Raw genomic sequence first — 21,421 nt, 5'->3', positions numbered from 1 at the left:
GCTTAAGGGCCCGCTATATCATCTATAGCCCCTTAAGGGAGTACTTGTAGAGGTACCGAGGGTTAACACCTACGGCGTATTTAATAATATTATTATTATTGTGAGGAACTTGGAGAAAGGGTGGTTATTTACCTACGTAATGCCCTGGAAGAGCTTATGAGGCCGCCTCCGTGGCGGCTCGAGTCTCGGTAGGAAACAAGAACAATAACAACTTCCATCTCTGTCAAGTGCATGGAGGCGATGCTGCATGATTTAAAGATACATCTGTCCCAGGCAAAAGAGACAAAACATATAATTACCATAGAATATATGAGAAGATAAGTTGTCAAAGCATTGATGTCGGCACTAAAATTGGCGGGATGTAAGTCACATGGATGACCTAATTGTTACACCGAGGAACGTCTGCTAGCTGGATTTGACAGTTGGGGAGTTGACAATTCTACACAGACAAAGGTTATTGATACGTGGAGGTAGTACTACGTTCATTAGCAATGGCTTAATCCAGCATTTAGCAACGAATAACCTGTCCTTTGTGTTCTCCCCACGGTTTACGTTGGTCGTGAGAAGATGGCTTTCTTTTTATCCAGCAGGGTGACTAGACTAATTTATTGCTGTTTCATCTATCCATTCCGAGCATTAGATGTGAATTCCACATGGGCCTTATATGTCTGCAGAAAGCGGCGTGGTTTTGGTCCGCCTCGGGTCGTCATTGACTTAGTCCCGAACGCCGGCTCCGCTCTGTTCCTTCCCCTCAGTACTCCCCGCTCTGGGAGTTAGATCTTCGTTATGTTTAGCTACCCCAACCTCCATTTTCTCCATGAGATCGGGGGAATCAGCGCGGCTTTATTGAATTGAGGAGGCGGAAAGTGTACCAGGGAGAACCAATGAGGCGTACACTTCTATATAGACCTAAAGGGGCACTGCGAGGGACCCGATATTCTTCAAGACACCAAGTATCACTTTCACCATCGAATTGTAATAACGCAATATAAGCTTAATGCAAAGTGAGAGAGAAAACTGGTTGCGACATAGGTTGCTGAACCTATGCCCCTTCTAGCTTGACTTGATGTATGTTGTGGAGTACTCGGTCAAGAAGGCCGCGGCCGGCGTTGTATTTATCCCGGAGTCCCTTTCCACTGGTTGCTGATGACTAGCGGGATGTTCTGCCACGTGGTTGGCGATAGTTCCTCTCCGGAACTCGTCACGATTTCGAATTCCTCGGTAATATATTACCTCATCGTGGTAGTGTTCCACAGTGTTTGGAGTTCATGCAATAGAAATCGTCGCCTTCACCCCATCTTGTTCCTTATTAACAAGTATAGCGACTAGTTTATTACAAGCAAAAATGGCCCAGAAAGAAGTAGCGCAAGATGCTCTCCAAGAACTATACGCCGAGAACATTGTTGCAAAAATATTGCGTACTGCCACAACCGCTCTGGAAAAGAACGTGGGTTCAACAGAGATTCATCAGGACGTAGAGGTAGTGCTAATAATGGCTCTAGAACCCTCCCATAGTTTATCCCGAGTATGTACCCCAGACTGGCACAGAAAAGGGCAAATACATCCTTCGCGAAGCGGATTTCTGGACCTGCGGCTTTTTCCCTGGCTGCATCTACTCTCTGCTAGAGCGTGCGGTGAAATTTCCGCGCAAAACAGGTGGAAATGCAAAACTTATCCGTGAAAAGCTGGAGAGCTTAGGACAGGTATGGTCCGAGCCCATTCACGGCATGGCTCTTCGTACCGACACACACGATATGTCATTTATGGTGCAACCATCCATGCGAGTGCTATGGGAGGTTTACCATGATCAGAGGGCACTGGACTCGATCATCACTGCTGCCGACAATCTCTACACCCGGTGGAACGACAAAGTTGGCGCCATCAGGTCATGGGACGTGCTCACCCAGGAGGGAGTCAACATCACTGACCTAGAAGAGGATTTCTTGGTAATCATCGATTCCATGTGTAATCTGGACCTGCTATACTATGCGGCCGCCCATACAGGAAAGTCGCATCTTGCGGACGCAGCAACTATCCATGCAAAGACATTGATAAGGAGTCATCTTCGCCCCGAGACTTCATCCTGGAGCCTGAACTATTTTGGCCCACTGTACAGTACTACTCACGTATTGAACTTCTCTGCAGCCACTGGGGAGATCAAAGAGCGACGAACTGCGCAGGGGTACTCAGAAACATCAACCTGGGCCCGTGGCCAAGCCTGGGGTATATTGGGCTATGCGCAGTCTTTCCTGTGGACTCAAGATGACGAGTTTCTCGATGCGGCTTGCGGACTGGCCGAGTACTTTCTCCTTCGCCTCAAGACATCCCCGGGATGCGTCGAGGTCCCAGTACCTGAAGGCAAAGGTACAAAGGGGCGTTACGTCCCCCTGTGGGACTTTGATGCCCCCATCGACGAGGACAACCCCTTGCGCGACTCTTCGGCCGGCCTAGCTGCTGCGAATGGAATGCTCATCTTGGCTCAGGGGCTGGCAGGTCGAAGCGAGGGACAGCGGAGCCAGCGGTACTTAAATGCATCGCTGACGATTGTCCGAGACACTTTAGCTTTCTCGCTTGCCCCTGAGAAGGCGGTATTAGTGACGGATGCGGGTGAACTATCTGCCAAGGATGCTGATGCAGGGGAGAATTTCGAGGCTATTTTGAAGAACGCCACAGCAAATCACAACTCGAAGGATCATATGAGATATTGGGATCATGGCCTGGTTTATGGTGACTACTATTTGATAGAGTACGGGAACAGGCTCCTGAAGATGGGTCTTCTATAGTTTCCACGCGACACAGACCTACATGGGAAAAAGTCCAATGGTAGACGATGTTAGCTGCCTAATTTTCAAGCGGAGTGGATACAATTAAATTGGGAATGAAATATCATGGGTTATACAACAGCAGGACGTTGAACGCATTTGGAACTCGTGGGCGAACTGTCCAGTGGACAATCATACACTTCTTACGGTCTTTAATATATAATTACGCTTAACGTCACCCACAGGTCAATGCCCCACACGGGTCTTTGCCCAACGTTTCACGACCTCCCAACCTTTAATCTTAGATAGATCAACAACAACCCGTATTCATCCAAGAAATTAATCAGAATTCTTTTCATTATCTGTTTCTACATCTGCCTGAAAAGTTCGCGCATTATGTCCAGTTCCTCCACAAATGCCACAGCGCCTAGCACCCGTTGCCCTCCTCCTTGTAGGACGACTACTTTCACCCTCTTCCTCACTTTCCAAACCCATATCACCCCTAATAGCCCGTATAAATTGTGCATCTTCTATATTAAGTGGCCCACCATACTGTATTTGCTTGTTTTTGGTTCTGCGACGTTTGCTTAGCACATGGTTAGTCTCACGAAGCTCTTCGTTCTCGCGACGCAAGATAACATTCTCTTGCATCATTGCATGCGTAGCCTTTGCAATCGAGTCAATTGAATGAATAATATGCGTCGGAGAGCTGTCTTGATGCCTCTGAACGCTATTCTTAATCAACGTTGACTGCGATTCGGCTTCAAGGGTGGTAGTAGGTGTCTTAGAAGTCCAAATAGGGGGTAGGAGTTCTGGGTCGGCAGAGGGTGTACGCGCGACTTCTGCGACATCCAGGGCAGATATAACCCTGTCGGGGTCAAAAGGGACAATTACAGCTGCTTCGAAACCAGATCTGATGTTTTGTTCAGTAAAAGCAGCGCCAAACCCCTCCAAAAAACCGGCAAGGAAATCCTCCTTCGCAACGTGGGTATGATGCCGTCGCATCAAACCCTCAACAAACACACCGTACGCCCGTTTCAAAACACTAAAAGGCCCAAGTCGAGAGGCTGGAGCTTATGGGACGAATGGGCAGGCATAGGAAGGGTAATGATGCCATGGTCCTTGCAGTATTGTTCGAAATCCATCAAGTGATGGCTTTCGTGACCGTCAAGGATCAGGAGGCGTTTGACACCCTTCGTACGATCGCGTGTGTGCAGATCGAAGTGAGCTGCCCAGCTGAGACCAATATTATTCGTTTTCCATCCGTTGTGGGATAGATCAACGACCCAATTACCCGGTAATGTGGTGTCGCGATACCACGAAGCGAGGTGAACTTTGGCCGCGAAGATGATGTACGGCGGCACCGCCCAGCCTTGGGAATTGGCCGCCTGAATGACAGTAACCCATTCCCTATTGCCTTGCTGGGCTTGCCTAGGCCTTCCACGTCTTTCGGTACTCGTAACGACCATGCCGGTTGAGATCATGCCCATTAAAAAGCCCGTCTCGTCAAAGTTGTAGATATCCTCCGGCTGGATGCCGTGCTTCGCTATTGTGTCCGCAACACGCTTAAAATAACCGCGATACGCGACAGGATCTTCGCAGAATGCCCGCTGGTAATCGATTCGACGATTTAAACGCGTCCGGAGGTCTGGTTGTCGCCGTACGAAGCTCGAGGCCCAGTTCTTGCCGACGGGTGACGCGTCGTGGTCGCGTCGGAGGATATTCGCCATTTCTTCAACGTATCGAAGCCGGGGAGGAAAAGTTCGCGAATCTAGCTCAATTACGCGTCGGGTAATCGCATTCTCTTCGGTTTCGGTCATTTTCCGTTTGGACATGTTAGTAATATGTAATGGTTGTACGCCTTCGTAACGGCGCTTCAATGTCTTATGGTCGACTTTGAAGATTTTACCAAGCTTGTTCCAACTTAGGTGAGGATCGCGTCGTTTAGTTTGGATGGCTAATTGAAGATTAGCTTCACTAGATTTGCGTGCCATGTTGTGGAAGGGAAGAATTGTATAAGTAAAGATGGAAAGTCAAGATTTCTTGAAAAGTTGGGCAAAGACCCGTGTGGGGCAATGACCTGTGGGTGACGTTATTCTCATTCTAACTTTCTTGTATGATCAGCTAGTTGTCCATAGTGACTCCCAAAATAGTCTATACCAAGTCCCGGGCGGGACTAAGATCACCTGCACATGATTTAGATATAGTGCAGATATGCTTACGACTACAGCACAAAGTCTGCACAGGCTTCTATCTGGCTTGGTACGATAATTTCCATCTCTGTTATTTGAATCCACGTAGGTCTGAATGCAAGTACAGAAAAGCTAGTGTCGGTCTTACAGGCTAGGAAACTAACCACTCGTCAGAAAGCACCTTGATATATTGACTGTTCTTGCTGGACGTGCGCCCAAACGTCATATATATGTGCTTGTTACAAACAGTGGCTCGGCGAGTAATCCAAAAAATCTCATTGGTAGTAAAAGCATTATGCGTTTTGACGAATGTCACTTCTCCCGCTTGCGAGGGTTGAGTATCTAACTAGCCCGATAGGATGTTAACAAATTTATATCACAACCTCCCAAGTTGTTTTAAATTCTCTACGGATACTTGCACATGCGTCCACCTGAGTGAGGGAGTCAGTGTGGTGACAGATGCATTCATATTCGCAGTGAAATCGTCCAATAGCTCCTGGCTACAGATTCACTCCAAACTCGATAACCCTCCTCCCCCAGGCATGTACAAAGTGTACAAGCGATACCTAACCAGCCAAGTGTCCTGTAGACCAGGGAGCTGTCCGCCTTTTTTTGTCGCCGTTTAATCAGCAATCGTCCACACCACATGGCCGAAACCCTTTCCCCACCCAAAAAACACCCTTTTGTAAGACCTAGCACCCCTTTTCGTCCGCATCAGCATAGCCCCTTTACGATAAGTGGGGCCCATACTTCCCATTTTTCGCAGTAGCATACGCAGTTTGGCTAAGATAAGTAGTCCTTGATATAATGAGTTCATACATATACGCGACATTGATGATCTTACCTCTCCCTTCCCTGAGGCCGAGGTCTTCCTGTTTCATCATAACGGCAAGCTCCTCCTTTTGACATCTCCGTACCCCGTGCAAGTCAACATCAAATAACTTGATCCACCCATCCTCTTCAACTTGGAGAGTTTTGGTGCTTGAACAGGCGATGCCTGCGTTATTTACCTCAATGTCAAGTCGACCTTGGCCAAATACGACGGCTTCAGCGGAATTTTGGACATTTATGCTGAGAGTTACACCTCTACAGAAGGAAACTGCTCCTTGAGAGACCTGTCCAAGTTGTTAAGGTCTGAGAACTCACATTGACAAGGACTTGTCGCTGTATGCCATATTTGGCAAAGGAAGAGCTGTAGAATGTCCAATTGCTGAACCAGCATGTTGTTCGACAGCATGATCTCTTATCTGTATTGTAGGATCTGAATCACCTGAAACATTACCGTTGATTAAAGTGGTGCCTTTCAGAAGTGGCACCATCACTGTTCGAGGCTGGTTGATCATTAACGGCGGGAACTCGCCAGTACGCCGATGGTCCGCAAGAGCAGCTTGTCTATTGCCTACAAGCTTGAGTACTTACGTAGATTGAGAGATATCTTCAGGCTCCAGGCCAACGAACAACTTGGTTCTAGATGTGTATAGCTTCAAATTCAAAGAGATCAATAGATACTCAGGAGTGCTCATCTCAGTTGGTGATATTCTAACTCGCGCCACTGATCTGCGTTGGGTTCGGCATATACTCCAACAAACAAAATCGAAACGCGAAGTCGCAGTATAACTTCATCTTAAAGTCATGTGCCCTTGCTTTTGCTAGGTGAGGGATGCCTGCATACATTTGTATGCAAGATCCTCCGTCCCTTGCCAGCTCCTTGCGCGGGGCCGACGACTACTCTAGCCCATTCGCCAGCAATATTCGTGGATCCAATTTCTTTCCTCTTTTTTTCCAAATTCATCACGATATTATATCAAGTGCCAGTAGGTTATCTAACCATTCTCATTGGTAACTCGCTGCAACCCCAAAACTATGACATAACGTATATTGTGAAAAGTTACGAAGTACTGAAGTACAAGTTAGCTCGGCGGGGCAACTTACCCCGCTATTGCACTAGAGCTACCCTGGGGCTCGACTTGTGCGTACGTGAAGACGTTCTTTCTGGCGCTTCAAATTGAGAAGAAAAATACAGGCACATGCTGTATCGTCGAACCTGTCGCGCCATTTAGACTAATCCGAAACCGATGAGTTGTGAGGTGAAAAGTTCGTAATTCGTTCTTTTCAGGGCGTTCCCACCTCAAAATGTCTTATCGGTTCTTTAGCTACAACGCCTCAAGCTCATGATGCCTACCCAGCTACTCAGTACCTATAGCTCTTTATAGATATTCCCATTTCCCAATGCCGCCTTGACGGCTCGGTTCTCATCATCACATAGAGAAACATCATAGATATCGAACATGATATTATCTGCTTTCCTATCGGCAGTAACCTCCTCTCAGCCTGCGCTAGATCTCCAGCTACATCTTGCGTCATCAACCCCCAGCACACGAGAATTCAGGTTGGTTGTTTGAATTGAGTGCAGCTTCTTGCTTTCACGCAATATTATAAAACCTCTAAGCGTCCGCGATAGCACAAGTCATACGCTTATGACGTAGGTGGGACACAAGGTGTTTGTAATCGCCCACTGCAGCACCCGACATTAATAAATCAGTCGTGCTTTCGGTATAAAAGCAAGGCACAGGCTAAGAGCATCCTCAACGAATTCAAGCCAAACTACGTCATCTGGAGCGCCGGAGCTGGAAGAAAGGGGCTCCCAGAGCGGGTATGTACACCAATATTGGCTGAATCAGGCCAGTTTACACTAATTTCACGAGATCCCAATCATTTTAGCGCGCTCTACAGACCTTCGCAACTGATCGCGACGCTGCGACCTACTTCATCCGCGCGTCCGTGGCCACTGCCACCATCAAAGTTCCTCATGGTCTCTTTCTTGGTCTCACGCCTGGAGAAGTACTACGAAGCCAAGACTACAGCGGATGAAGTCCTGTATACCGAGGGCAAGAAGGGATTTCGCCGGCATCAACCTCCGGCCTTGGACTTTAACCGACAAACCGGCGGTCAAAGTCATTTTGGGGAGGACTTCGATAGCGAGTAGGACGGTCAGTAAATCTTCGATGGTCATTGTGATAGCCTTGTTGTTGGAGAAGGATGGGGTGAAGATTAATTAGCTGGATCTGTTAAACGGCGAGGGGGATGCGGCGGCCGAAGTTGATCGATGTGTGAAAGACGGTGTGGACTGTGCCGAGGGCGAGCCATTCTACTGGGTGGCTTTCTATTAGGCTGATGGGGTTCTGCAATGTAGTCAAGAAACGATAAATGTCAAACATGGTCAGCTTGACGTTCTATTGAGACTGCATCATGAAAAGGAGTCGGGTGCAAGAAACACGTAGTACAACCGTGATACACATTATGATCACTCAAGCTTAATTTCGTATCCAAAGCCCTCTTCAGAGACTCAAGAAATCCAACTCGCGGTTTCGGGGGGCTACAATGGCGCTGTCCTTCTTGGCTCCTGCTACCTTTTCCACACTTGACACCAAGGTCTCCAGACTGACAGAATCAAAGTGATTGACATCGCTGCCCCTCCAGTCCATCCGTTCAGTCTTGCATATTGGCTCGTTGTTGCCAATGCTGAAACTATGGACACCAACCACCGTATTTGGGCTCTTTCTAAATTCTTCTGGTTTACTGTCTGTGTCGTCACAAATTCCTATGCTGGCATTTAGATCAGCGGGCCCGGAAATCCAGTCGGATATCTCAAATCCAAAATCATGGGGAGCATTTGGTTCATTTCGTTGATTTGTTCCAGTTAGGACCCAAACAGAGGCTGGGGATGGATTTGTCATCGGATCCGTATCCATAGAAGACGGATGAGATAGACCGAGGTTGACGGGTGTCGATACCTCATTGACGGCACGGCATTTTGCAGATGTTGGCACCCCAGATGGTTGCACTCCAGATACCGGATGCCGTATTTGTGATGGGCCGAAAGGTGATAATTGCGCGCGGGGAATAGTCAGACGCTGTCCAAGTTCCATCGTTGAAGTCTTGAGCAGAGAATACATCTGTGCGGCCGGATCGTATGTCTCTGCCATCTCTTCAATGGCCTGGGTAATTGCCTCGAGGTGGCCCAGAACACTGCGCGAGTCGAATTCATCATCTGGGTGGGTAAGTGCAGCCATGAGCGCAGCTGCAGCAGTCCCAGCATGTTGAACCCCAGTAGTGAACATCTTCTTGCCATTAAATTGTTTTCTGTGTTGACAGAAAATGTTTGACACTTGTATTGCTTGTTGGGTGCAGATGCGGCGAGATAGCTTCGTGCAGAAGTCATGACCGATAGCAATTGTATCTCCAGTTCCCAGTGTATGCACTCTAGTGGACGTTTGATGTTGGAATTTGGGCTCAGGAGAACGGGTGAAGTTTTGAGAACTTGTGTGGGAGTTCGCATTCAACCCATCGCCAGTGATCGATGTGTATTTGACCCAGGACCGGTGCAACAGGATCATGACAACATGAAACTGTTGGTGCAAAAGAAAGAAGCTGGACGGCGCCCCCTTTGTATTCAAGGGCTTCCAAGCGAGATGCTCGGGCAATCGGTGGTACCAATTTTGAAATTCCCTGTCGAGATCAGCGAGTTGTGAATATGTAGCATCCTTAGCCTCATTCTCGGCAACGAAATGGGACTGGCTGCTAGAGCTGTTGAGATTCTTGTGGTTTTGAATGTCAGCGATGCGGCCAGCGAGTTCCATGAGCTCCAGAAGTTGGTCGTTTATTTCCACTGCCAGTGGCCTCTTGAACAGTTGTGACTGATGGGCTTGCGAGTTAACCACATTGGCTGATGACGTGTATGAGGGTTGTGGTGAGAGAATGTTCGAGCTGACGCCATGAGTTTTGATGCTGGTTGGACGCCCGAGAAACAGAGCCTTTGATTTATTTGTCAGCGATAGCCGACCACTAAATTAGTTACATTTTGGAGGAAACTCGCTACTCACCCAGTACCTGTCTAATAAAACACAAGCCCGCATCACCATACGTCGTATTTGAACCTCAACCTCCGTAACTCCACTGTTATTCCAGTTGTGGTGCAATCCAATGTCGAAGGATAGTCGGTTTGCCATGCCTGGGTCGTCACTCAGTCAGACCCTCTCGCGTCCGGGTAATCCCAGATAACTCACCAGAGTACATCCACCCAGTACTTTCCCTTCCGAACCCACACTCAAGATCACTTAGAATAAGAAGGGCTTGGACACTGGGAATGCCGCCGGGTCTTTCAAACTCGGTATCCAGCATAAACTTGGCTTCTCTATGCAGGATGCTCTCTCGGCTACCAAGACCGATGTCAATCATGTCTTCACGATCCTTATCAGCGAACCTATAAGCCTATGCGAAATCGTCAATCAGACACGGTCTCGTAGGGGGGCGCTAAGCTGGGCCTACTTACCATTGCAAGGATAGTCATGTGCAAGAATGACGAGTAGAACTTGGGATTATGCGACTCCCGCGCGGCCTCAAAGGTGTCTCGGTCAAACAAGAGTAGGACTTGGTTGTAGTGCTCCCAAAACAAGTTCATCAGGTATTCATAGGTCGCCGCAGTCAGAGACCTGATGATGCGCTCTGCCCGGTGTACCTGGTCTGGGGGCTCTGGAGCTTCGGAATTGACTGAGGATCCGGAATATACATGGAGATTCGCCGTGGGTCCGAAGAAGCGCAGTTGGCCAGAAATATGGTCGTTTCGCATACTTCCTGATGCAGACCATAAGTGGCACACAGTACCTTGCTGAGATTGATCAAGCTTTTCCATAGATAAGTTCTTCCTCGACAACCGTAGCGATTCCACTTCATGGGCCGGGGGAAAATCTTCGGTGGCTGATTCTGGGGGAGATGGCACTTGACAGGCAAGCCGTGTGCCTGCCTTCTGGACGGCAAGTGTGGGTGACGTACTCTCCATTCCACACTGCAGGTCGCCCTCTCGCTTTACATCTTGACGTATCTTTGGTGGATGTGCCACGGGAGGTACGTCCACGCCGTGCTCTATCAACATACCCTCAAGCATGCTAGTCCGATCTAGTAGTGACAACATGTAGGCCTTGGATATCGGCCGTCGTCGCTCATCGTCATTCCTGATGACACATTCTGCCCCTGTCTTCTTGCACTGGGTGCATTCTTTCTGTCCTTTGGGAACGACACAGCGCGTGCGCCTATCACGACATGAAACACAGGCGACGGAAGCCCGACGACGGATGCGCAATTTGTTGTTCTGTTCGGAAGCTTTTGACCGAGCAGACGCATTTTCCTGATTCGACATTTCGTTCGAAACAGGGTACGATGCGGATGCTTTCCTCGAGTATGCCGAATCTCTTGGAATGTCAGTTACCGGAGCCGGTTGGGGAGTGAAGCGCTGTGTGCAGTCTGTTTGATTGAACACGACAAGTCAACATTTAATGGGCTGTGCGGCTTAACCCCCATCCTATTTAACAACATTTTCAGTGTCAATGCCATCCCCTCCAGCTAGGACGGGGAAGATGATGGTTATCGGTCAACACGCCCCCAGGAGGCAATGGACGACGGTCCCCACTCTGTTCCCGGGTTTTATGCAAGTACCGTGCAATATTGATGCTCACGATGGGTCGTTGACAGCCAAGGACCAAGGGAAGTGGAGAATAGCGAGGCACTAACGGTTATTGCTGGAGTCGTTCATAGACATGGGGCAGCCGCCCCACTGCTAGACAGTGAGATGACGGGCAAATCGTGGAGTAGTCCTGGGTCCCTGTTTCTCAGCCAATGTTCTTACGTTTGTCATGGATCTTTATATTGGAGACAGTCTGGGGAATCCAGACTGCAGAAAAGCAGACTTGTGATTTCGGTCATTAATTTCGATTACGAATTCCCTTCAAAATCAGAGTGCCCGTTGAACAATCACCTCTGGAGGTGTTGTGCTCACAAGGATTGCCCTACCGAGCCATTGTTCACTGGTGACGCCGAGTTCTTAAGCCGCTTCCCTGCCTTTCTTTCCATAACCATGAACTGATTGAATCCCTTGTTCTAGTCTCGCTGCGGGCTGCCTGATGAACGTGGGGACCCCGCAAAACCACCTCGGCCTAGCGGAATTAGAAGGTCCTCGTCACAGCGTTGAGCAGGAGGAATGGTTGCCCAGTTTGCCTAAGTAAGTACATCGGTCCTCTTCGCAGCTCCAAGTTTCTGGGGACCAATAGCAGAGAGGAGATTCCCACTTTTCGGCGGTAATTTGGCGTGGTTGGCATGCGGGGTTCTCTCCGTGTTATATAACTGCATCGCCCTATCATATTCCCGAGAATTTCCCCGGTTTTTTTCACGCTGGCATGGCAAGTCTTCATTTCTATTCGTTACCAACGCAAGTCTGAACTTATGGCTACTCTATGATGGGCGCCGTTTCTCCTTTTTTTTCTTTTAAGAGAGTTTACTGCAGGAAGGGGGTAGATTGATTTGGATTGCTGTCGAGTATTTGTAGTACGGACGTGTTGAAGTCTAGTCGTAGGCCATGTACTTCCAAGGTTGCCAGCGAGTAAGTGGGCATTCCAGGATATGTGTGCTCCACGTGCAGCTGTACAGCAGTAAACTCCTCTCTCATTGGTTTTCCTACGCATTGCCAAAAGCCATTTATAAGCTCAAAGCTGGTTTGACAAGCCGGGGCACATTCGCACTTGCATACAAATGAGGGGCCACGATTTCGATGATGCGTAGCTGTCAAGGGCTCTAACACTAGAACTTGGACGCATGGATTGTTTATTCAAGGGTCAAATAAAGCCTCTACGACAGAGTGACAGACTGGGTTAAGAGGCACGGCAATCTTGATCAAAATGGGCCCCCCAATTAGGATGCTTGCAGGTCAGTAGGGGCCAAAATGCCCGGACAGCTGTCCGAAATCAGCCAGGGTTGAACTCCATAGTTGCTCAGCGCAAGCGAATGACAAAACGGACGCCTTACTTCATAGCAAAGGGCGGGATAATATGGGTAACCGGATATTCCATTGTACTAGAGTGACACTGAAACATCGGGCCATGCTATCCCGTATCATTCCACCGTTGGTTATGCCGTTATTTTTGTCATCCGCTTCGATGCTAGGTTAACAGATATTTCCATCGTTCATGTTGAATGTTAGAGGTCAAACCACTGTTAATTGCGCCCAACCTGTCGCCATGCCTTTCTCATCAACGTATCCACCGCTCGATATTCCCGAGACTAACATCTTGTCCTATCTGTTCCCATACGGAGAAGAGCCATATGAAGAGCCGATCTGGTTCGACAGTAAAGATGAAAAAGTCAATCTCTCGCCCAAGACTGCGTTGCAATGGGTTCGGCGCCTGGCTTTTGGCTTGAAGCAACTTGGGCTCAAAAATGGGAACGTAGTCATGATTTACACGCCAAATCATATCTTTGTCCCGGTAGCCTACCTTGGCATTGTGGGAGCTGGTTACATCTTCTCGGGCGCCAACCCTACTTTCACGATTCCAGGTGAGTTTCGGCGTCTACCCCATCGAGAGGTCATCATTACTTGACTTACAACTCCCAGAACTCGTGCATCAAATCACAAATACGATGGCAAAAGTCATCCTGGCCCATCCTCAGCATATCAAGGTATGCCTCACCGCAGCCGCTGAGGCGGGATTTCCGCGATCGCGAATCTTCCAGTTCTCGGACGTGCCTAATCCTACCCAAAATGGTATAGATGACTGGCGCGCTTTCATAGGCTCTGAATCCGAAGGAGAAGCCTTTCGGTTACCAGATCTAAGTCCCTCCGAGTCAAAGAAAACCATAGCAACCATCAACTACAGCTCAGGCACGACAGGCCTACCCAAGGGGGTTTGCGTGTCCCATTACAATCTCATCGCGAATGTAGAGCAGGTCACATTCATGAGATATGCCGAGAAGCCCTACCCATTTGAAGCGAGACCGCAAGAGCGATGGATCGGGTTCTTGCCCTTGTATCATGCTTATGGACAGCTCTACACCATACTTCTGGCCATGAAGCTCCGAGTGCCCGTCTATATCATGACAGAGTTTCGGTGCGTCTCTTGCTATACCCAAGACGCGCATATACTTACTGGTTAATCTCAGATTCGAGGAGTTATTGTTTAACATTGAAAAATACCGCATCACCAGTCTTACCGTCGTGCCCCCTATTCTCATCATGCTCGCTAAGAGACCCGAGCCAGCCCGTTACGATTTGTCCAGCCTGAGGGATTGTATTGTAGGTAGCAGTTATCTCTAAATTCACTGAGCCCATTATAACTATGTTTCAGTGCGGTGCCGCGCCACTCTCTCGCCAGCTCCAAAACGAGGTCCAGAAGCAGTACAATATGCAGATAAATCAAGGTTGGGGACAAACCGAGGTTACATGCGGGGCCATGCACGTTCCTGGGGGTATTATGAACAACACGAGCAGTGTAGGCCAGCTCGATCCTAATTGTGAATGCAAGTTGGTCGATGACGGCGGGAAAGAGGTACCCATTGGTCAACCGGGCGAGATGTATGGAAAACTCTCATCTCATCATTCTATAGTAATCGCTGACCTCCACCGCCACAGTATCATCAGAGGTCCCAACATTGTATGGGATATTGGAGAAACGAGCAGGCCACAAGGGAGACTATTGACAAAGATGGCTGGCTCAAGACGGGAGACATTGCCATCAACGATAATGGCTACTTCTGGATTGTGGACAGAAAAAAGGTAGCATGATCATTCTGGCACATGTTTACACGGTATAATACTAACATCTACAGGAGATGATCAAAGTCAATGCGTTTCAAGTCGCGCCCGCAGAGCTGGAAGGGGTTCTGTTGGAGAACAAGCATGTTGCCGACGCAGCAGTTGTTGGTATCAGCGTGTATGTCTCTCTGTACTTGGCTTTCTCACACTTCCCTGGCAATACTAATACTCACCGTAGAAGGGGAGAGGAATTCCCACGAGCGTATGTTGTGATCCGCGAGGCTTCCAAATCGAAGGTCACTCCAGAAGGAATACAGGAGTGGATAAAGCCCAGGGTGGCCAAGCATAAGCTGCTGACTGGTGGTGTTCAGTTCGTCGACGAGGTACCTAAGCTTGCAAGCGGGAAGATTCAGAGGAAGATACTGCGCGAATGGGCCAGAAAGGACGCGGCTGCGACGGAAGGAGATGTGAACGCCAAGTTATAATTTGATACAATGTAAAGGATTCTTTATTATTTTTGCTTCAGAAGGACATCCCAATATGACTGCGAAGGCAACTCCTTTTTGGGAAAAGTTATATCTTTTAACTACCTTGTTTATGAATAATAAGAATGTAATTAGGTATTAAAGTTTGGTGAGGTTTTTTACTCACGCCGGGATTATACAAGCCCAGGCTAACTGTGCCTGGAAGAGATACAATGATGAAAGTAGATGATGGGGCTACATATCACTCAAGTCTATACTAGCGAGGAAATCATCTCCATGATATAGCATTATAATGCCCTCGTTAGAAGTCTTTCAGGACGAATGAAGTAACCACAATTCCATCACTTCGGGCCGAGAGAATCCTCTTGATCCATTCTTTTCAAGGTCATCGGGCTTCATCTTGCACAATGCCTGGCATTTCCCGGACAAAACATGTCCTGGAAGTTCCATAAGACCTATTATCAAAAACATATGCTTGCTACTATTATTCTCTGAAACATAAATTCTGACTCGTCCCGGCGTTATCACATCGCTTAACACAGCTCCTATCAACATGTGCAAATCCTAAACAATATCTACAGTCGGTATATCCAACAATGCCCTCCAATAACCTCATAAACCCCAACAACTGGGTGAGTAAATCACACCTAACACGCCTCACGGTTTACTAGAGCTTCCCCTGGGAATTGTACACTTAGGATCCTTTGAAATCAGAATTAATTTTGGTTTTCTAACTAAATTTTGATGAACAGTATCATTCTGCTATATCCCACTATCTATGTCCTCTTTTCGTATATCCTGAAGACATCTTCAGGGTTCTAAGCTACCTAGTAGAAGGGGTCGAGATTGATATTAGTTGTCACATCAAGAGAGAACCCTGCTCCCTGTCCGAGCTGTGGCTTACTAAGCACTTTCTAGGCCTACAGCAGCATATAATAGGCAGGGCATTATAAGGGAGGTACCTTTCAGTGGAACTGTTCCAGTCGGGTTCCCAAACAGCGATTGCCCGATGGGTGAATATGCCGGACAGCCGGCGAGGTTTCCATATTTCCCGGCCGCGCCAAGCCCGTTATTGGACGGAATCTTGGACCATCCCCTTGGAATATTTTACCGGTGCGAAGAAACCGGCATTGTTTGGTGGAATTAATTGCACCTTCAATTTAGGGCCCCTGATGATGATAGAGGAACTGCGGGGAATTGTAATTACTGACAGGTCATTTCCACCTACGGATGAGCCGCGAATTTGATCTCTGAGCAGGGCACGTGGCATCCACCATTGATGTTGGGGAATGTCATCCTAGTCGAATAATTACTAGATCACTTTGCATGGTGGTGATCAATATCATGTCGACGATGCTGCCTTCAACTATAAGATGCCATTGATCGCCTGCCAAGATTCCCTGGAGAGTATCCACAGCATCATGCATACCCCTTTCTTTCAGTAGCAGCTGATCTATACTCACTTCAAGATGAAGTACCTTTCTTTCAGTGTATTGGTAACCACTGTGTTGGCAATATCGCGTACCACGCCTCCCAGTGGAAGCATCACGGTGTGCTCTTCTGGCTGTGATTACGCCACTGCAAGTCCACATAACCACCTCTTCAAGAAATTCGACTGGTTCCTAATATTTGCGTAGATACAGAAGGCTATCAGTTCCATCTCCACCAGCAGCACCTCGGCCCACAACATCTTCATCTACTCAGGAACCTACACCGAACAAGTGACCGTCCCAGCACTTGATGGGTCCCTCAGCATCTACGGCTATACGACAGATACATCATCGTATGCCGAGAACGTTGTCAATTTGCAATTTGACTTGAGTATTGCCAGCGGTGCGACCGACGATGAGCACACGGCTGCGTTGATCAACCTCTCGGAGAACGTGGCTGTCTACAACATCAATATCAAGAACACGTACGGCGAAGGGTCTCAGGCTATTGCTTTATCGGCCTATAACACCAAACAGGGCTATTATGGGGTCGGACTGTAAGACATACTCTCATTACTTAGTCGAGTATTTTCCCTAACTCATTGCAGGTACGGGTACCAGGACACGCTGCTGGCCGAGACAGGAAACCAAATCTACGCCAGATGTTACATCCAAGGCGCGACGGACTTTATCTTCGGCCAGGTAAGCTCCGGAACCATCTGAACAATCAACATCTATAGCCTAAAATAAACAGCATGCCCGCGCCTGGATCACCGGCAGCACTATCGCAGCCACAGCAGCTGGGGACATCACGGCCAATGGACGGTCTTCGTCGACGGACGTCAGCTACTATGTCATCAACGACAGCACTATCGGGGCCACCTCGGGCGCAACTCTTACTGCCGGGACCGTCTACCTAGGACGGCCCTGGAGTGAGTATGCCAGGGTTTGTTTCCAGGATTGCAGTCTGTCGAGTATCATCAACAGCGCAGGGTGGTCGGTTTGGAGCAGCAGTGATCCCAACACTGACGACGTGACGTTCCAGGAATATGGAAATACTGGCACTGGGGCCAGTGGTACCAGGGCGAGCTTTTCGACCAAGTTGAGTGCACCAATCACTATTGACACCATTCTGGGCAGCGACTATGAGGATTGGGTCGATACGTCATACTTGTAGATGCTCTTCAAGCGGATTTTTGTCCTGCAGAAAGCCAGAAGACCTTAGTCGTGTGTAAATTTCATATATGCCATATTGCAACTGAAGTATATCTACTCAGCATCCAATGGACAGACAGGCGGCGTGTCATCTACTTGGATCCCCCCTCTCCTTTTGTGCTCAACATCGGCGTAGGGCACCTTCCAGCCCCCCTCGCTCAGGGGTACCCCAAGCCAGAGTCTCATCAGATGCCTCCGTAACCTAGGCCGCCCCGCCTTATCCACTGAACCGGGCGGGTAGTCCTTATAGGCCGTCCTTGCATGAAAAACATGCGTGTTGCTCAACAGTTGGATATCGCCCGGGTCCAAGATCATATGCAGCGAAAGCTCTTTACAAGTCGTTTCCAATACTTCAATGGCCCTTTTCTGCTCCTCGCTTAGGGGAGGGATCCGCGCATCCGGTCCTGAGTTGAACCTAGCCAGCGAGGTGACATTATTCGGATCGATACGGCCATATACGCGGGGCGAAGAGGTCAGAGTGTCGTTCTCGAGATAGATGACACTGCCCCGGTAATAAGGCTCCTCGCCCTGGGATACTTCGCCCTTGCGGTCAAAGTACCAGATGGGACTTGCAAGGGTGCGTGCCACATCCGGATGCCTCTGCTGCAGCGTGTTCCAAACGTGGTGCTGACTGACGATATCAGATTCGCCACCCTCGAGAGACTTGGCTATGCAAAGCAAGCCTACTAGGTCTCCGGCGTCGGTATGGAAGTATTGTCTTTCATTGGTGCGGTAGATGCGCACTTTGTCGGTCCTCCTCGGGTCCTCACCCAGATCCTTAACATGGCCTAAGACATGGCCGCGGCCGTTCTGGCTCAGAAAGTAACCTAGATAAGTTCCAAGGCCCATGTAGGCTACCGCGGATTTATGCAGACCCCATTTCTGGACCGGGAGGCCTTTAAAGAGAAAGAATCCCTTACCGTCGACGAGGTCCTTGCGCAGCACCTCCAAACGCGCCGAGAGGTTGGGGAGCGGGAAGTGGTCCTATAGACCTGAGTAAGCTACTGGCCATTAAAATCTTGAGTCAACATGCGGGTTTCATACTTTCGCAATTCCTGTCAACGGTCTTCCTGTCTCGATGAAAGCCTCAGCAGTAGCGCTGACTTCGGCAATCTCGTCCGCGGTGAAGGTATGGGTCCATTTCTCTGCGTCATTGACAAATTCTTCGGCCTTCCACACAGTCGGACCTGTGATCTCCCTAGGAAAAGACTCGTACGGTCGAACGATGGAGTAGACTGGCGGGTGCTGTCCAGATGTCTTGAGACCATCGGGGAACGCAGTCTTGAGAGATCCCAGTTCCGTGGCCAACGAGGGCTCGACAAGTCCTGGCGCCATTGTGGCAGTATAAATATGCTTGCAAATCCAGGGCAAATACTTTCCTTGTTGATAAAATTAAATGTTTGGCCAGGAACGATTCGAGGGCCACATGCAGCTCAAAAACTGTTTGTGGCACTCGATGATCACGCCATCTCGAGTGGATCCCTTGTTTGTATAGAGTGCCGCCAGCCCCCTCACACCTTTGTGGAGTTGGAGTAGATCGGCTTAACCACCAGACCTGAAGATTGATTGGCAGCCCTGAAGTGGTGGCTGCTTATTTTTTGTTCGGCGATGTACTTAGTAGTATCTGAGTGTGAAAATTCACATTAACTCTTTCAAACTCGATATCGTATGAGACATCGTAACGCCAACTTCACAATTTAAGACTTTGAAGCCCTGAATATTCCTGTAAGTGTGCCTACCGGGTGATCATCCCGAGATTTTAATAACTGCCAGTGTTTCAACATCTCTGTTATCAAGTGTTGTGTGATATGTGTGTATAGAGAGCTACCTAGTTAGCCGAAGTGTTTGGCCTAGATATACAGGCAGGCACACGGGCCACTGCCCTGACACCAAGAGTCCGTTCGTAAACTTGACGCGGACTCTTATGCCTTGGTATATTCGAACGAATACTTCTGACCGACTGTGGAGGTGCAGCCTTGGCTTTTCGTAATTGTCATCATCTTGAAGGCACAGAAAATTCGAGGACCGCTATGCTCCGATACTCGATGTAGTCTAGCACCCGTATTTGTACAAGTGACACTTGCCTCTGGCGCAGGTGCAGCCACAACTTGTCTTCGTATGAAGGCACCGAAAAACGTAAGATCAGTCTCTCTAGATACCCATCGACTAGCACTATACTATACCTATTTTCTCTCAAAAAGAAGCCTACTTCTCTCCAAATCCACCATATGACGGTCTGCCTCGGCACGCTGGCGCTGCCAGTCGTAAAGCAGGTATAATAGGATGACGAATTGTACCAAAACGAGCAGAAACACAACCGAAAAGTTAGACATAAACACCTGTGTCGCATCAATTCTGGCTCGCATGTGCGTCGCGGTGTCGATATTTCGGTCAATTGTCAAATGCGTTAATACACGCATGGAAAGTCAATAATCGTTACAGTGACATGCTGGTGCCATATTGAGAGTTAGAGAGATGATATGCAGATGCAGTCGATTTTCCTAGTCGCTTCAGAGTGACTACTTATGGGAGATCGGGTGACCCAAGGAGCAAGCTCCGCATACGACACAGCATTGCCTCGTTTCGGCATGTCTCTGTCGTTGAATCAGGTGCTTGAGGTCCCTTGTCTGGATTCTCCTTGACCTTCCTTGTCAACTCGAAACGAAGCCATCTGCTCACAATGATATAGGTACGGAATTCGTCAGTCGCAACAAGACATGGATGGTGGACTTGATTTATGTGATACGATTCGAAGCTTCCCAACTTCATCTTCCAGTCCAACAGAGCAATAGGACTGTACTTGTTTGATCTAGCACATTCTGATTGCCTCAGGGGCATCCGCTGTACTCATTCGTGTGAGAAGTGAGGCTGCTGAAACAAATAACAATGTGCTTTTGTTCCCGTCACCGCTATTTTATAGACAAGGGCTCGTTGTTTGCTCGAATCTTGAGAACAAAGCCATCTGGCATGGTCTCATTACTGCAGCATTGGGGGATGCTGAAACTGATTTGTTTAATGTCGGCTATATACTTGACTCATGCAGTCCCTACCTTTCCAAGTAACACAGATCCCAAATACCCATAAGCTCTTCCAGTTTAAAACAACCTGAGATTCAAGCTCAACTCCCCACCAAAAACCGGTAAGTAAGTCGTTCCTCACAATGAGCATTCTATTTTTCCCAGCACTTTTGGTTCTCTTTTTCGCCAGCCTCATTGCCTCGGCCCCTATCAGCGCAACGACAATCGAACGAGCATGGCGTAGCTCGATGAACAGCACCTCGAATGAGTTAATCAACGATGTGTTGGATCGGTTCCCGAACCTAATGAAACGCGACAACAGTTCATATGTACCTTATGACGGGAGTGCGGGCACGGTCGTTGACGTAAAAGTCATCCTTGGAGCTGTCGGAGGGGCCCTGGGAATAATCATAGTGTGCTGTCTTCTGTGTTGGTGTGGACGTCGCCGAAACTGGTAGACGGTGAGACTCAACTCCCTGTCCGGGAACTGGAGAAACGCTGATACAAGCTAGGCTGGATGTGTATTTCTCCCCACCTCTCAAAGAGCACCTAATATACTTCCAAGTTCTAAATGACCTTCCAAAATTCCCGCATGCCTATGATATGATGTGACTATAACGAGTCATGCTAGATGTCCCGATAATGAAGCCTCCTCATCCCATACGGCGTACTTTATCGACCGACTCACAGGACTAGCATTTCAGAATGGCGGCGTTCTGGATGCGTCGAATATGCCAGCACCA

At 48.6% G+C, this 21,421-nt stretch overlaps 5 protein-coding genes across 5 annotated transcripts; 3 read left to right on the top strand and 2 right to left on the bottom strand.

Annotated features, from left to right (window-relative positions):
• Positions 1-1,206: 1,206 nt before the first annotated feature.
• BCR38DRAFT_386239 (Six-hairpin glycosidase-like protein) lies at positions 1,207-2,908 on the top strand. The gene is made up of 2 exons (XM_040857486.1): positions 1,207-1,447; positions 1,503-2,908. Exons 1-2 carry the CDS (start codon positions 1,346-1,348, stop codon positions 2,781-2,783), a joined length of 1,383 nt encoding a protein of 460 aa, XP_040718868.1. The 5' UTR covers positions 1,207-1,345; the 3' UTR covers positions 2,784-2,908.
• A 5,265-nt stretch (positions 2,909-8,173) lies between these two features.
• BCR38DRAFT_363107 (fungal-specific transcription factor domain-containing protein) lies at positions 8,174-11,396 on the bottom strand. Its single transcript, XM_040857200.1, has 4 exons — positions 10,287-11,396; positions 10,021-10,225; positions 9,838-9,965; positions 8,174-9,768 (listed from the first exon to the last, which is right to left on the bottom strand). Exons 1-4 carry the CDS (start codon positions 11,148-11,150, stop codon positions 8,293-8,295), a joined length of 2,673 nt encoding a protein of 890 aa, XP_040718867.1. The 5' UTR covers positions 11,151-11,396; the 3' UTR covers positions 8,174-8,292.
• A 1,624-nt stretch (positions 11,397-13,020) lies between these two features.
• Positions 13,021-15,016, top strand: BCR38DRAFT_455511 (4-coumarate-CoA ligase 2; the record flags this gene model as incomplete). The annotated part of the gene is made up of 7 exons (XM_040861796.1): positions 13,021-13,336; positions 13,395-13,887; positions 13,940-14,072; positions 14,125-14,351; positions 14,420-14,552; positions 14,606-14,709; positions 14,770-15,016. 7 exons carry the CDS (start codon positions 13,021-13,023, stop codon positions 15,014-15,016), a joined length of 1,653 nt encoding a protein of 550 aa, XP_040718866.1.
• A 1,320-nt stretch (positions 15,017-16,336) lies between these two features.
• BCR38DRAFT_134644 (putative pectin methylesterase) lies at positions 16,337-17,669 on the top strand. Its single transcript, XM_040853572.1, has 4 exons — positions 16,337-16,596; positions 16,654-17,003; positions 17,055-17,148; positions 17,201-17,669. Exons 1-4 carry the CDS (start codon positions 16,486-16,488, stop codon positions 17,621-17,623), a joined length of 978 nt encoding a protein of 325 aa, XP_040718865.1. The 5' UTR covers positions 16,337-16,485; the 3' UTR covers positions 17,624-17,669.
• Positions 17,670-17,715: 46 nt separating this feature from the next.
• Positions 17,716-18,996, bottom strand: BCR38DRAFT_335096 (uncharacterized protein; the record flags this gene model as incomplete). The annotated part of the gene is made up of 2 exons (XM_040855368.1): positions 17,716-18,645; positions 18,706-18,996. The coding sequence occupies 2 exons, from the start codon at positions 18,994-18,996 to the stop codon at positions 17,716-17,718; spliced, it is 1,221 nt and encodes a 406-aa protein (XP_040718864.1).
• Positions 18,997-21,421: the final 2,425 nt, after the last annotated feature.

This window comes from Pseudomassariella vexata (assembly GCF_002105095.1).
Source record: "Pseudomassariella vexata strain CBS 129021 chromosome Unknown BCR38scaffold_3, whole genome shotgun sequence".
NCBI lineage: Eukaryota > Fungi > Ascomycota > Sordariomycetes > Amphisphaeriales > Pseudomassariaceae > Pseudomassariella > Pseudomassariella vexata.
Note: the sequence above shows the minus strand (reverse complement) of the source record. Positions and strands in the feature narration are given on the sequence as shown.

Excerpts from the sequence above, each read along its gene's own strand:
- BCR38DRAFT_134644 (XM_040853572.1), top strand. The coding sequence starts at position 16,486 with ATGAAGTACCTTTCTTTCAGTGTATTGGTAACCACTGTGTTGGCAATA. Across the intron at positions 17,004-17,054 it reads GGCTATTATGGGGTCGGACT|GTACGGGTACCAGGACACGC; the intron begins GTAAGACATACT and ends AACTCATTGCAG. Across the intron at positions 17,149-17,200 it reads CGGACTTTATCTTCGGCCAG|CATGCCCGCGCCTGGATCAC; the intron begins GTAAGCTCCGGA and ends TAAAATAAACAG.
- BCR38DRAFT_363107 (XM_040857200.1), bottom strand. The coding sequence starts at position 11,150 with ATGTCGAATCAGGAAAATGCGTCTGCTCGGTCAAAAGCTTCCGAACAG. Across the intron at positions 10,226-10,286 it reads ACATGACTATCCTTGCAATG|GCTTATAGGTTCGCTGATAA; the intron begins GTAAGTAGGCCC and ends GATTTCGCATAG. Across the intron at positions 9,966-10,020 it reads TACTGGGTGGATGTACTCTG|GCATGGCAAACCGACTATCC; the intron begins GTGAGTTATCTG and ends GTGACGACCCAG.
- BCR38DRAFT_386239 (XM_040857486.1), top strand. The coding sequence starts at position 1,346 with ATGGCCCAGAAAGAAGTAGCGCAAGATGCTCTCCAAGAACTATACGCC. Across the intron at positions 1,448-1,502 it reads CAACCGCTCTGGAAAAGAAC|AACCCTCCCATAGTTTATCC; the intron begins GTGGGTTCAACA and ends TAATGGCTCTAG.